This window comes from Micromys minutus (genome assembly GCF_963924665.1).
Source record: "Micromys minutus genome assembly, chromosome: 1".
In the NCBI taxonomy this organism is placed as follows: Eukaryota; Metazoa; Chordata; class Mammalia; order Rodentia; family Muridae; genus Micromys; species Micromys minutus.
The window spans coordinates 40,360,650-40,374,710 of record NC_137969.1 but is presented as its reverse complement, the minus strand read 5'-3'; the positions used below and the strand labels follow the sequence as shown (position 1 = coordinate 40,374,710).

At 39.9% G+C, this 14,061-nt stretch overlaps 1 protein-coding gene across 2 annotated transcripts in view; it reads right to left on the bottom strand.

Moving 5' to 3' along the window:
- CNRIP1 (cannabinoid receptor interacting protein 1) overlaps positions 1-13,592 on the bottom strand; it is a 29,337-nt gene extending 15,745 nt beyond the window's left edge. The window contains exons 1-2 of one of the 2 annotated variants that reach the window (XM_080938628.1): positions 13,236-13,592; positions 10,849-10,999 (exon numbers count right to left, since the gene is read on the bottom strand). In XM_080938628.1, the coding sequence (XP_080794754.1) occupies positions 10,849-10,999; positions 13,236-13,414 (330 nt within the window). In that variant the 5' untranslated portion in view covers positions 13,415-13,592. The remainder of the gene's footprint in view (positions 1-10,848; positions 11,000-13,235) is intronic. The other variant, XM_080938629.1, reaches the window with a different exon arrangement.
- Positions 13,593-14,061: the final 469 nt, after the last annotated feature.

Genomic DNA, 14,061 nt, shown 5'->3' with positions numbered 1-14,061 from the left:
CAAAGACAGAGCTGAGTCGCTGCTACCAGAACTCACTGCTTGAAGAACACTCAGAAGTAATTTTCTTCCTGAGCCCACAGGGACTCAGGTCCACAGGAGAGACAGGTGCCAGTCACTGACAAGACAACTTATAATCACAGATAACAATACGGCAAGAGAAAAACAAAAGAACTTAAGCAATGGAAACCAAGACAACATAGCACCATCAGAACCCAGCTCTCCCACCATAGCAAGCAGTGGATTGCCAAACACTCTAGAAAAACAAAACAAAACAAAACAAAATAAAATAAAACAAAACAAAAAAACCAACTCAGACTTGAAATCATACCTCAAGACAATGATGGAGATCTTTGAGAATAGCAAGAATAACTCCCTTAAACAAGCACAAGAGGACACACATAAACAAATAGAAGCTTTAAAAGAGGAAACATGAAAATCACTCAATGAACTCAAAGAACTACAGGAAAACACAACCAAAGAGATGAAGAAATTAAAAATGGAAATAGAAACAATAAAGAAAACACAAAAAGAGACAACCCTGGAGATGGAAAACCTAAAGAAGAAATCAGGAATCACAGATGCATGCATCTCCAACAGACTACAAGAGATAGAAGAGAGAATCTCAGGGGCTGAAGACAACATTGGAAACATAGACCAAACATTCAAAGAAGATGCAAAAACCGAAAAGCTCCTAACCCAAAATGTCCAGGAGATCCAGGGCACAAAGAGAAGACCAAACCTAAGAACAATAGGAATAGAAGAGGGCGAAGAATATCTACTAAGAGGCACAGTAAATATCTTCAACAAGATAATAGAAGAAAACTTCCATACACTTGAGGAAGCGATGACCATGAGCATAAAAGAAACCTACAGAATTCCAAAAAGATTCGACCAGAAAAGAAATTCTTCCCAACACATAATAGTCAAAATGCCAAGTGTTCAAAGCAAAGAAAGAATACTAAAATCAGTAAGGGAAAAAGGTCATGGAACATATAAAGGCAGACCAATCAGAATCACACCTGACTTCTCAACAGAGACTATGAAAGCTAGAAGATCCTGGACAGACATCATACAGATCCTAAGATAACACAAAGGTCAGCCCAGGCTACTATACCCAGCCAAACTCTCAATCACCATAGATGGAGAGACCAAGATATTCCAGGACAAAACTAAATTTACACAATATCTGATCACAAATCTAGCACGACAAAGAATAATTATGGAAAACCCAACACAAAGAGGGAAACTACATCCTAGTAAAAGCAAGAAAATAACTGAGTAAGAAAACCAAAAGAAGAAATACATACAGATATAATCATACGTATAAAAGGAAAAATAGCAGGAAACAGCAACCACTATTCCTTAAAATCTGTTAACATAAATGAACTCAATGCCCCAATAAAGAGACATAGACTATCTGACTGGATACATTAACAGAATCCAGCATTTTATTGCATACAGGAAACTCATCTCATAGACAAAGACAGACATGATCTCAAAGTAAACGGCTGGGAAAAAACCTTCCAAGCAAACGGCCCCAAGAAACAAGCTTGAGTAGCCATTCTAATATCGAATAAAGTAGACTTTCAACCAAAAGTTATCAAAAAATATAAGGAAGAACACTTTTAACTCATTACAGAGAAAATTTATCAGGATGAATTCTCAATCCTTAATATATATGTTCCAAATACAAGAGCACCCACGTTCATAAAAAAATCCTATTAAAGCTCAAAAAGCACATTGTACCACGCACAATAATAATGGGAAACTTCAACACACCACTCTCATCAATGGACAGATCATGGAAGCAGAAACTGAACAAGGACACAGTGAAACTAGCAGAGGTTATGAACTAATTGGAATTAATAGACATCTACAGAACATTTTACCCTAAAACAAAAGAATACACCTTCTTCTCAATACCTCACAGCACCTTCTCCAAAACTGAGGATCTAGTCAGTCACAAAACAAGCCTTAATAGATAAAAGAAGATTGAAATACTCCCATGCATCCTATCAGATCACCATGGCCTAAGGATGGTCTTTAATAACAACAAAAACAACAAAATGCCCATATACACATGGAAGCTGAACAATGCTCTACTCAACAATAGCATGGTCAAAGAAGAAATAAAGAAAGAAATTAAGGATTTTCTAGAATTTAATGAAAATGAAATCACAACATACCAAAACTTATGGGATGCAATGAAAGCAGTACTATGTAGAAAATTCATAACTCTGAGTGCTTCCAAAAGGAAACTGGAGAGAACATACACTAGCAACTTGACAGCAGAGTTGAAAGCTCTAGAACAAAAAGAAGCAGATACACCCAAGAGGCGTAGATGGCAAGAAATAATCAAACTTAGGGCCCAAATAGACCAAATAGAAACAAAAAGAACCATTCAAAGAATCAACAAAACCAAGAGCTGGTTCTTTGAGAAAATTAACAAGATTGATAAACCCTTAGCCAGACTAACTAGAAAGCAAAGAGAGAGTATCCAAACTAACAAAATCAGAAATGAAAATGGAGACATAACAACTGTAACTGAGGAAATTTAAGCAATCATCATATCCTACTACAAAAGCATATACTTAACACAACTGGAAAATCTGGAGGAAATGGATGAATTCCTAGACAGATACAAAATACCAAAGTTAAACCAGGACCAGGTAAACCATCTAAATAATTCCATAACACCTAAAGAAATAGAAGCAGTCATCAAAAGCCTCCTACCAAAAAAAAAAAAAAAGCCCAGGTTGAGATGAGTTCAGTGCAGAATTCTACCAGACATTTATTGACAACCTAATATGAATACTCTTCAAACTAGTCCACTAAATAAAGTCAGATGGAACACTACCCAGCTCATTCTTCTAAGCTTCAATACCCTCATTCCTAAACCACACAAAGACCCTACAGAAAAAAAGAACTTCAGACCAATATTCCTTATGAACATCGATGCAAAAATACTTGCAAACTGAATCCAAGAACACATCAAAATGATCATTCACCATGATCAAATAGGCTTTATCCCTGGGATGCATGTATGATTTAATATACGGATATCCATCAACATAATCCACCATATAAACAGACTCAAGAAAAAAATGGTCATCTCACTAGATGCTGAGAAAGCATTTGACAAAATTCATCACCCCTTCATGTGAAAAGTCTTGGAAAGAACAGGAATCCAAGGCTCATACCTAAACATAATAAAAGCACTACACAGCAAACCAATAGCCAACATCAAACTTAATGGTGAGCAACTTGAAGCAATCCCACTAAAATTAGGGACTCGACAAGGCTTCCCACTCTCCCCCTACCTATTCAACATAGTACTGGAAGTCCTGGCCAGAGCAATTAGGCAGCAAAAGGAAATCAAAGGGATACAAATTGGAAAGGAATAACTAAAAATATCAGTATTTGCAGATGACATGATAGTATACTTAGTGACCCCAAAAATTACACCAGAGCACTTTTATAGCTGTTAAACAAGTTCAGCAAAGTGGCTGGATATAAAATTAAATCAAATAAATCAGTAGCCTTCCTCTACTCAAAGGACAAACATGTGGAGAAAGAAATTAGGGAAAAGATACCCTTCACAATGTCACAAAAAATATGAAATACCTTGGTGTGACTCTAACTAACAAGTGAAGGACCTGTATGACAAGAACTTCAAATCTCTGAAGAAGGAAACTGAAGATCTCAGAAAATGAAAAGATCTCCCATGCTCATGGATTGGAAGGATCAAAATTGTAAAGAGGGCCATCTTACCAAAAGCTATTTACAGATTCAATGCCATCCCCATCAAAATTCCAACTCAATTCTTCATAGACTTGGAAAAAGCAATTTGAAAATTTGTCTGGAATAACAAAAAAACCTAGTATATCAAAATCCATCCTCAACAACAAGAAAACATCTGCGTGAATCACCATCCCTGACCTCAAGCTATATTACAAGGCAATTGTGTTAAAAACTGTATGGTACTGGTTAGCTGGGCAGGTTGATTCATGGAACAGAATAGAAGACCCAGTAATGAACCCTCACATATATGGTCACTTCATTTTTGATAAAGGAACTGAAAACATTTAATGGAAAAAGGACAGCATCTTCAAAATATGGTGTGGCTCAACTGGCACTCAGCATACAGAAGAATGAAAAGAGACCCTTTCTTATCTCCTTGTACAAAGCTCAAGTGCAAGTGGATTAAAGATCTCCACATTAAACCAGGTACACTGAAACTATTAGGATAGCAAGTAGGGAAAACCTAAGAACACATAGGCACAGGAGAAAATTTCCTGAACAGAACACTAATGGGTTGTGCTCTAAGACCAAGGATTGAGAAATTGGACTTAATGAGATTTCAAAGTTGCTGTAAGGCTAAGGACACTGTCACGAAAACAAAAAGGCAGCCCGCAAATTGGGAAAAGATATTTACCAAACTTACATCTTATAGAGGTCTAATATCCAATATATACAAAGAACTCAAGAAGTTAGACTGCAGAGGATCAAACAATTCTATTAAAAATGGGGTACAGAGCTAAATAAAAATTTCTCAGTTGAGAAATATCAAATGACTGAGAAGCATCTAAGGAAGTGCTCGACATCCCTAGTCATCAGGGAAATGCAAATCAAAACAACCCTGAGATTCCACCTCACACCAGTCAAAATGGCTAAGATCAAAAATTCAGATGACAGCACATGCTGGTAAGAATGCAGAGAAGGAGGAACACTCCTCCACTGTTGGTGGGGTTGTAAACTAGTACAACCACTCTGGAATCAGTCTGGCAGTTCCTCAGAAAATTGGATGTAGTCCTACTCGAAGACCCAGTTATCCCACTTCTGGGAATATACCCCACAGATGCTCCAACATACAATAAGGACACATGTACCACAATGTTCTTAACAGCCCTATTTATAATAGCCAGAAGCAGGAAAGAACCTAGATGTCGTTCAGTAGATCAATGGATATAAAAATTTTGATATATTTACACAATGGAGCTATTAGAAACAATGACTTTATGAAATTCCTAAGATAATGGATGCATCTAGAGAATATCATCTTGAGTGAGGTAACCCAGCCACAGAAGAACAGACATAATATGTAGTCACTGATAATTGCATCCTAGTCCCAGAAAGCTCGGAATACCCCAGAAACAACTCACAGACTATATGAAGTTCAAGAAAAACAAAGGCCAAAAAGTGAAAGCCTCAGTTCTTCTGTGGAAAAAAAATAAGTGTATAGCACCCTCTCAGAGTATGGTACTCCTGTACCTTAAATCATTAATAATCCAAGAGCTAAAAATATAATCTTGTGGCAATTTTTTGGTGTTCAATGTATACACACCAAGAAATCTATGTTTCCATGTTATGTTCTGTTCTACGTGTAATTTATGCTCATGGTAACTAGTAGATTTCAATGCATACTATCAAACTTCTAAAAGAATTAAGTACTGACAAAAATGTATTCATAGAGCGGTATGCCAGAATGCCTTTAAAAATCTGTACATGTCTGTCTCTTTTTTAAAAAATAAAGTTAAAAGACAAAAAAAATCATCACAAAAAAGAAAGAAAAAGAACTATACAAAGAATCAACAAAACCAGTAGCTTGTTCTTTGAGAAAATTTACAAGATAGATAAACTCTTAGTCAGACTAATGAGAGGGTGCAGAGAGAATATTCAAATTAACAAAATCAGAAATGAAAGGGAAGACATAACAACAGAAACTGAATCAATTCAAGAAGTTATCAGATTGTACTACAAAAGCTTATACTCAACAAAACGGGAAAATCTAGAGGAAATGGACAATTTTCTAGACAGATACTATGTACCAAAGTTAAATCTGGATCAGATACTCCATCTAAACCCGAAACCCACAACTCCAAAAGAAACAGAAGCAGTCATCAAAACCCTCCCAACCAAAAAAAGTCAGATGGGTTTAGTGCTGAATTCTATCAGATCTTCATAGAAGACCTAATACCAATACTCTCCAAAATATTCCAGAATAAAAGCAGAGGAAACAGTACTCAACTCATTCTTTAAAACCACAATTATGGTTCCTGCTAAACCACACAAATACCCTACAAAGAAAGAGAACTTCAGAGCAAATTTACTTATTAACATTGATACAAAGGTACTCAATAAAATTCTTGCAAACCGAATCCAAGATCACATCAAAATGATCATTTTCCATAATCAAGTAGGCTTCATCCCAGGGATGCAAGTGTGGTTCAATATATGGAAATTGATCAATGTATTCCACTATATAAACAGACTCAAAGGGAAAAAAGGCACATGACCATCTTTTTAGATGCTGAAAAATCAATTGACAAAATTCAACACTCCATGTTAAAAGTCTTGAAAAGATCAAGAATTCAAGGCCCATACTTAAACATAGTAAAAGCAATATACAGCAAATGGGTAGCCAACATCAAACTAAATGGTGAGAAACTTGAAGCAATTCCACTAAAATCAAAGACTAGACAAGGTTGCCCACTCTCTCACTACCTATTAAATATAGTAGTAGAAGTCAGAGAAATAAGACAGCCAAAAGAAGTCAAAGGGATACAAATTGTAAAGAAAGAAGTAAAAATATCAGTATTTGCAGAGGACATGATAGAATACTTACGTGACCCCCAAAACTCCACCAGAGAACTTTTACAGCTGATAAACAACTTCAGCAAAGTGGCTGGGTATAAAATTAACTTGAACAAATCAGTAGCTTTCCTCTACTCAAAGGATAAAACGGCTGAGAAAGAAATTAGAAAATTGACACCCTTCACAATAGTCACAAATAATATAAGATCTCTTGGTGTGACCCTAACCAAGCAAATGAGAAATATGTATGACAAAAACTTCAAGTCTTTGAAGAAGGAAATTGGAGGAGACCTCAGAAGATGGAAAGATTTTCTACACTCATGGATTGGAAAAATCAACACAGTAAAAATGGCCTTCTTTCCTAAAGCAATCTACAGGTTCAATGCAATCCCCCTCAAAATACCAACTCAATTCTTCATAGAGTTGGAAAGAGCAATTTGCAAATTCATTTGAAGTAATAAAAAACCCAAGATAGCAAGTACTATTCTCAACCATAAACTTCCAGGAGTATCACCAACTCTGACCTCAAGCTGCATTACAGATCCACTGTGATAAAAACTGCCTGGTACTGGTACAGAGACAAGCTTGTAGATCAATGCAATAGAATTGAAGACCCAGAAATGAACCCACTCACCTATAGTCACTTGATCTTTGACAAAGGAGCTAAAACATTCAATGTAAACAGGACAGCCTCTTCAATAAATGGTTTTGGTTCAACAGGCAGTCAGCATGCAGAAGAATGCACATCAATCTTTTCCTATCTCCTCCTAAAGAGCTCACGTCCAAGTGGGTCAAAGACCTCCACATAAAACCAAATACACTGAATCTAATAGAACAGAAAATGGATAAGAGCTTAGAACACATAAGCACAGGGGAGATTTTCCTGAAAATAACACCAATAGCTTATGTTCTAAGAACAAGAATTGACAAATGGGACCTCATGAAATTGCAAGGCTTCTGTAAGGCAAAGGACATTTAATAGGACAAAACAGCAACCAACAGTTTGGGAAAAGATCTTTACAACTCCTACATTTGATAGATGGTTAGTTTCCAATATATACAAAGAACTTCACTATATAATCAAATAATCCTATTAAAAATGGGGTAAAGAGCTAAACAAACAATACTCAACTCAGGAATATGGAATGGCTGAGAATCACCTAAAGAAATGCTAAACATCCCTAGTGATCAGAAAAATGCAAATCAAAACAACCTAGAGATTCCACCTCACATCAGCCAGAATGGCTAAGATCAAAAACTCACATGACAGCAGATGCTGGAGAGGATGCTGAGAAAGAGCAACACTCCTCCACTGCTGGTGGGGTTCTAAGCTGGTTCAACCACTCTGGAAATCAGTCTTGTGGTTCCTTAGAAAACTGGACATAGTCCGACCTGAGAACCCAGCTATTACACTCCTGGGCATATGCCCAAAAGAATCTCCAACATCTAAGAAGGACACATGTTCTGCCATGTTCATAGCAGCCTTATTTATAATAGCCAGAACCTGGAAAGAATTCAGGTGTCCTTTAACAGAGGAATGGATACAGAAATTGTGGTACATATACACAGTGAAGTACTACTCAGCTATTAAAAACAATGAATTCATGAAATCCCTAGGCAAATGGATGGAACTTGAAGCTATTCTCCTGAGTGAGGTAATCCAGCCACAAAAGAACAGCCATGGTATGTACTCACTGATACCTGCATACTAGCCCAAAAAGCTCAGAATAACCAAGAAACTCAAGAGCTCAGAAAGAAGGCCAGAACGTGGATGCCTCAGTCCTTCTTAGAAGGGAGAACAAAACACTCATGGGAAGAAATAATGGAACAAATTGAGGAGCAGGAATTGGAGAAAAGATCATCCAGAGACAGCCTCGCCTATGGATCCATTCAATATGCAGCCACTAAACCCACACACTAATCCTGAGGCCAAGTAGTGCTTACTGGCCGGAATCTGATATGGATGCCTCCTCTGCCAGAACCATACTGATATAGAGAAGGATGCTTGCAGCTCACCATTTGACTGAATATGGGGACCCAATTCAAGGAGCTAGAGAAAGGACTGAAGGAGCTGAAATGGTCTTCAACCCCATGGTAAGAACAAAATTAACTAACCAAACCCACCACAGTTCCCAGGGACTAAAACACCACCCAGTGAATTGTTATGAAGAGACCCATGGCCCCAGATGCATATGCAGCAGAGGATAGCATTCTCTGGCACTGATGAGAGGAGAAGACTTTGGTCCAGCGAAGGCTCATTTACCCAGTGTAGGGGAATGCCAAGGCACTGAGGTAGGAGAGGGAGGTTTCGAGAAGAAGCACCTTCATGGAGGCAATGGGAGGGTCATTCTAGATGGGATTGGCAGAAAGGGGACACCAGCTGAAATGTAAATACAAAGAATATTTAAAAAAAAGAAAAAAAGAAAAGAAAAAAAAGAAGGAAAAGAAAAGATTAGCAGTGTTTTAAGTCATATTATTTGTTATGATTGTTAAGTATTCTGTCATATGTGTTGTTGTGTGGTTATATGTGCCATGGTATAGTCTAAGCATGGGTTCTTTCCTTCCACCACAGAAGCCCTGGTGGTGAACTCAGGCTGTCTCTCTGAGTGGCAAGATACGTAGCCATCTTTCAGCCTCTCTTTGCCTTCCTAGATGCCCGTGTTTGTAAAATCCTCTAGCATGCATATTTCTTCTGGAACTCTGCCTTGAGTAAACAATAACTTTGCACAGTGAGTAAAACTTAACGTGGTAAGAAATGGAAACCACCAGTAGTTAATTGGAGATATTGATACACTCACATAATAGACTTCAGAGTGATGTTCCATATTTATGTCAGAGAATGATGCCCAATATACACATATATTCAAATACAAAGTAAGCATCTTTCTAAGAACACAGACTAAAATATTGACAGCAGTCGTCTCTTAGAGAAACTAGTATTTTCTACATGTCATACTTTTCTCTGTTGACTCTATGGTGGAAAACAGAATTCCTTGCAAAGGGTGTTTAAATTTAGCACTCAAAAGAATAGGCTTCTAAATTCTTTCCTTATGTTGTAGCTGGTTTAAATATTTCAGACATTGAGAGGCCTTAAGGATTTCCATATGAGGTAGATCAGTGTTTCTGGAAGGGGATAACACAGACAGTCCTCAAAAGGGTGGAAGTTCTATAGGTATGTCAGTTTCATTGGTTCTAACTTACCCATTGTTAAAAAAAAAAAATCACTGCATTAGTGACCTAGGTCTAAAATTTTAAGTAACCATTAGAAAATTTCTTTCTTATATGTATATTTGGGAAACTTTGATCTCCTGTATAAAGGCAGACAATTCAAAGTTGCTCTTTCAGAAGGAAAAGATTGCCCAGTTTTTTATAGTAATCCATTAAGTGAACTTTCCTTTCCTTATATTTTAGCACAGTTATTACATCATCTATAGAGTCTGCATGGACCCTTAACTCTACTTGTCAACTTTATCCTTTGATCTATTACTATTGCTTGGTGATATTTTCTCATCATATACACATGCACTCTAGGTTAATAGGCTCTGCATCCATGGATAAGCCAACCTTCTGAAACTACTCAAAAAATTACGTGTGTGTTGAACATGTTATGACTTCTTTGTCATCATTCCCTAAAACAATACAAGAAATATATACACAATAGTCATAATCTAAAGATTATTTAAAGTGTGTGGGAGGGCATGCCCAGGTTATACTGTGCCATTATGTTTAAGGGATGATATCTGTGGATTCTGGCATCTGTGAGTGGCCTTGAATCAATTCCCACAAACACAGAGGGATGGCTGCATTAGACATAATCAGAGTAAGATGCTTATTGTTTACAATGGCAGTCACTTTTCGGGTCCTCAAGTGGGAGGGAGTGTATTAAGAAGCAAAATGTCATTTAAAGAGCTTTCTTCACAACAAAGAACTGTACACCATGTAGAATCACAGTCTTTTAAGAGTGAATTATTTAAAAAGTCCTTGTGTAGAAACCAAAAGAGAAAATGGCAATGTAGCTATTATTTCTTCCAGAAGCATTTATCTGTTATCTTTAATGTCTAGAGTCAGTCTTGCATGCAAAAAAGCATCAATAAGTATTACTCTTTCCCCACAATTTGAGTGAAACTAAATCCTATTTGCATAGTAACTGGCTCCAGTACATCTTTTCTTATTTCTAAACAGGTAGTGTTTCCCCCACCCTGTAGTTTCTCTTTGTTCTGAAACTACATCCCCACACCCGAAACTTGGACTTACTGGCATGGTGATCTGGATGGGTTGTCGCTCTCCACTTTTGGTTGGGGCTACACCTTCTGTATCATATATGCCAGTGTAGACAACTCTTTCCCCATCAGGTTCTTTACACTTCAGCTCCAGTGGGACAAGCACACCACCAATGGATATGTTCCTGCAATGGACTTGAGTTGAGCATAGACAGTAGGAATTATCTTAGGCATCCTGTTCTATTCTGAAACAAAATCCTGGAGAGCAACCTGCAGGGTTTGGCTAAAGAAGACATATAGAAATTTCTGAAAGTTCAGGAGGTTACAGTTATCTAGCTAAACAGTAACCTGACCATGGACCAACCATTTCTTCTCCCTAGAGTAACTTCCGAATTCTCATGTATGAGATCTTTCTTCTCACTGAAATCATCTAGGATTTAAAATTTCATATATGCCCAGCCCTTCCCCAACCTCCAGAGACCAGGATCCCACTGGTCTGGGATGTAATTTGTCACTGGCAAATCCTGATGATGCATATATGTGGATAGTTTCAAAGATCTCTGACCTAAAAAAAGGTTTTAATATTTTTAAATTTTTGGTCCAACAATTGAAGATTTTCCTTCAGACTTACTGCATCCCAGAAATTCCCAGTGATGTCATCCCTTCATGTAAGGATAAATGTTCTCAGTGCCAATTCCAAGTACCAACCAAAGACCAAGAATATAAACATTTAGGCTCCACCCTGGAAATACAGAACCAGAAACTCTGGAGAGCCCAAATTGACTGTAGTTTAACAGGTTCTTCAGTAAATTCTGATAGAATCTCAATTTGGGAGTCATTGGATTAGGGCACTGAAGAAATCCTTATCACAACTTAAATGTATTTAGAGAAAAGTTACCAGTACCAAATCTGCTTTTAGATTAGCTTGAAATGTAAAAAACTACCCCCGAAGAACAGGAAAATAACATGTGCAAGCGAGGGCAACATTCCACAGGGCAGAAGAGAGGGGAAAAGCCTGCACACAAGCAGAGGGACAATTAGGGACCGTGAGGGTAATGGGTACAGGAAGCTGGAGGTTTGGGGAGGGGACACCAGCAACTGTCCAAGTGTGGCTACAGATCTTTGTGTGTAGGGGACTAAATAAAATAAGTTTACTTAATCCAGACTAACTAAAAGTATGTGACTGTGTGAAAACCTCAGCATACGTTAGGGGTCATAAATGCTGCTTTATTCTTTCTTACAAAGCAGACTTCACACAATGCTTGGGTGAAAGGTGACCAGTAGAGTTCAGTTGTCAACTCGGCACAGTGTAGAATTGCCTGGTAATTCTCTCAATGAGAACTGCCTTCCCAGGTTGGCCAGTGTGGGATTTTTGGATTTTGTTTAATCGTGGTTGGGAGAGCCGTCTAAAGGTGGGCTGGGCTCAGGGCAGATTAGAAAGGGGGGAGCAGATGAGTGCTCCCAAGCATGCATGCCCCAGTTCACCGCTCTCTGCTCTGGACTATGGAAACAGTATAGCGAGCTGCTTCAAGTTGCAGCTGCCTTGACTTTTTCACATGATGGACGGTGTCATCCAATCTGAGTCAAACAAAACCTTTCTTCAGTAAACTGATTTTGTCAGGGTATTTTATCACAGCCACGGGGCGGGGGGGGGGGGTGTCCTAAGACCCATATGTGATTGCCTTTCTAACTGCCACCATGCTGTTTTACAGTCCTCTTGTGAAGATGTTAACCACCACAGAAAACAGCACTAGGCTGACCGGAAAATTCAGCCAGGAAGGAAAGAAAAGGCACAGGGCATAGGAAACCATAAAGGTGGGCTCAGCACAGGCAGTGCGCCCTTTAATTTGTGCCTGGTGCCGCTGCCATTCATCCTAGAAAGGAGAATTGGAGAGCATCTCTCAGGGAACCCAGGGACCATCTGTCCACTGAGATTACTCATTCCTCAGCCCCTCTTCCCCTTTCCGTATTGTCAGCAGAATCCAAAGAAACCGCAGGATCCAGGAGAGGAGAGATGGGCTGAAACCTCCATGTCTTTCTACCATCTGCCCCACCCTGTGTACCTGTGGTTCTCTGTTGTTAGGTAGATGGAAGCGAGATTTACAAGAAATCAAAACAAAGCAAGCCCCCAAATACAACAACAACCAAAGCACCCCCCCCAATCCTGGATTCTTGTTGCAGATTTAAAGGGACTTCCTGAGATGGGTGGAAGAATTCAGGAATTCAGGAAGACTACAGGCTCACTATTGGGGGAGTAGCTTAGGGACAGGGCCTTCACCTCTTGCCCTCATCCCAGGTCCTGCTGAGCATGCAAGAGACTAGGAGGGCCTAGTGGAGGCTAGGGATGTCCTGGAGCCTTCACGCTCCTCCCATACCGGGGATATTATTGCCCTGCCACCACCCGGCACGCCCCACACTCACTCGACCTGCAGTGTTGTGGGCTTAATCTTCACCTCCACCTTGTAGGAGGAGCCGGTGAGCAGCTTAATTGTGCGGTTCTGGCCAAAGCGCTGCCCGTCCACCTTGAAGAAAACAGGGCCATCGTTGGGTTGAATGCGCAGCGCGATAGAAAGGCGCACGAGCCCGGGTAGGTCCCCCATAGCTGGCAGAGGGGCTGGCAACCGTGGCCAGAGAGGTGGACTGTGCGGGCTGGAGGGAGCTGCTGCAGCGCGATGGGCGGCGGGGACAAGCAGGAAGAGAGAGCCGATGGATACGGGCCACAGCTAGAAGTCGTCGCCTCTGTCTACCCCAGATTTTGAGAAGCAGCTGGCGAGGCTGTTGCCCTCCACCACACTCGGACAAGGATCCAGCCCCAGACACAGCACCAAGGCAGCAGGCTGCCCCATCCCCCGCTCCCCAAGCGGGGGCCCGGCACGCACGCGAGGGCTCGCAGTGACTGGACTGGCAGGCTGCCCCGCAAATCAGCACTGCTGGGGGCTAGAGAGTTAATCTTGTTTACGCACCACAATCCCCTTCAGCGGGACTGACGTTTAGGCTCCTCCTAGAACAGCACCGGATACGCGGAGGATGGGGCGGGGAGGCACTGGGGCCAAGATTAATTGCTACAACAAGGAGCGGAGACCTCAGAGTCTAGGCGCCAAGGGATGTGGATTCACTTTCTAGAGGGTTTGAGCTGCGGTTTGGTGTAAAAAAGGCTGAGAGGGGAAGTGGAGGCAAGTGGCAGGAAACAGGATAGGAAACTGCTAGCTAGTGATTTAAATGTCAGGAAATTAGCGTATCCTACTGA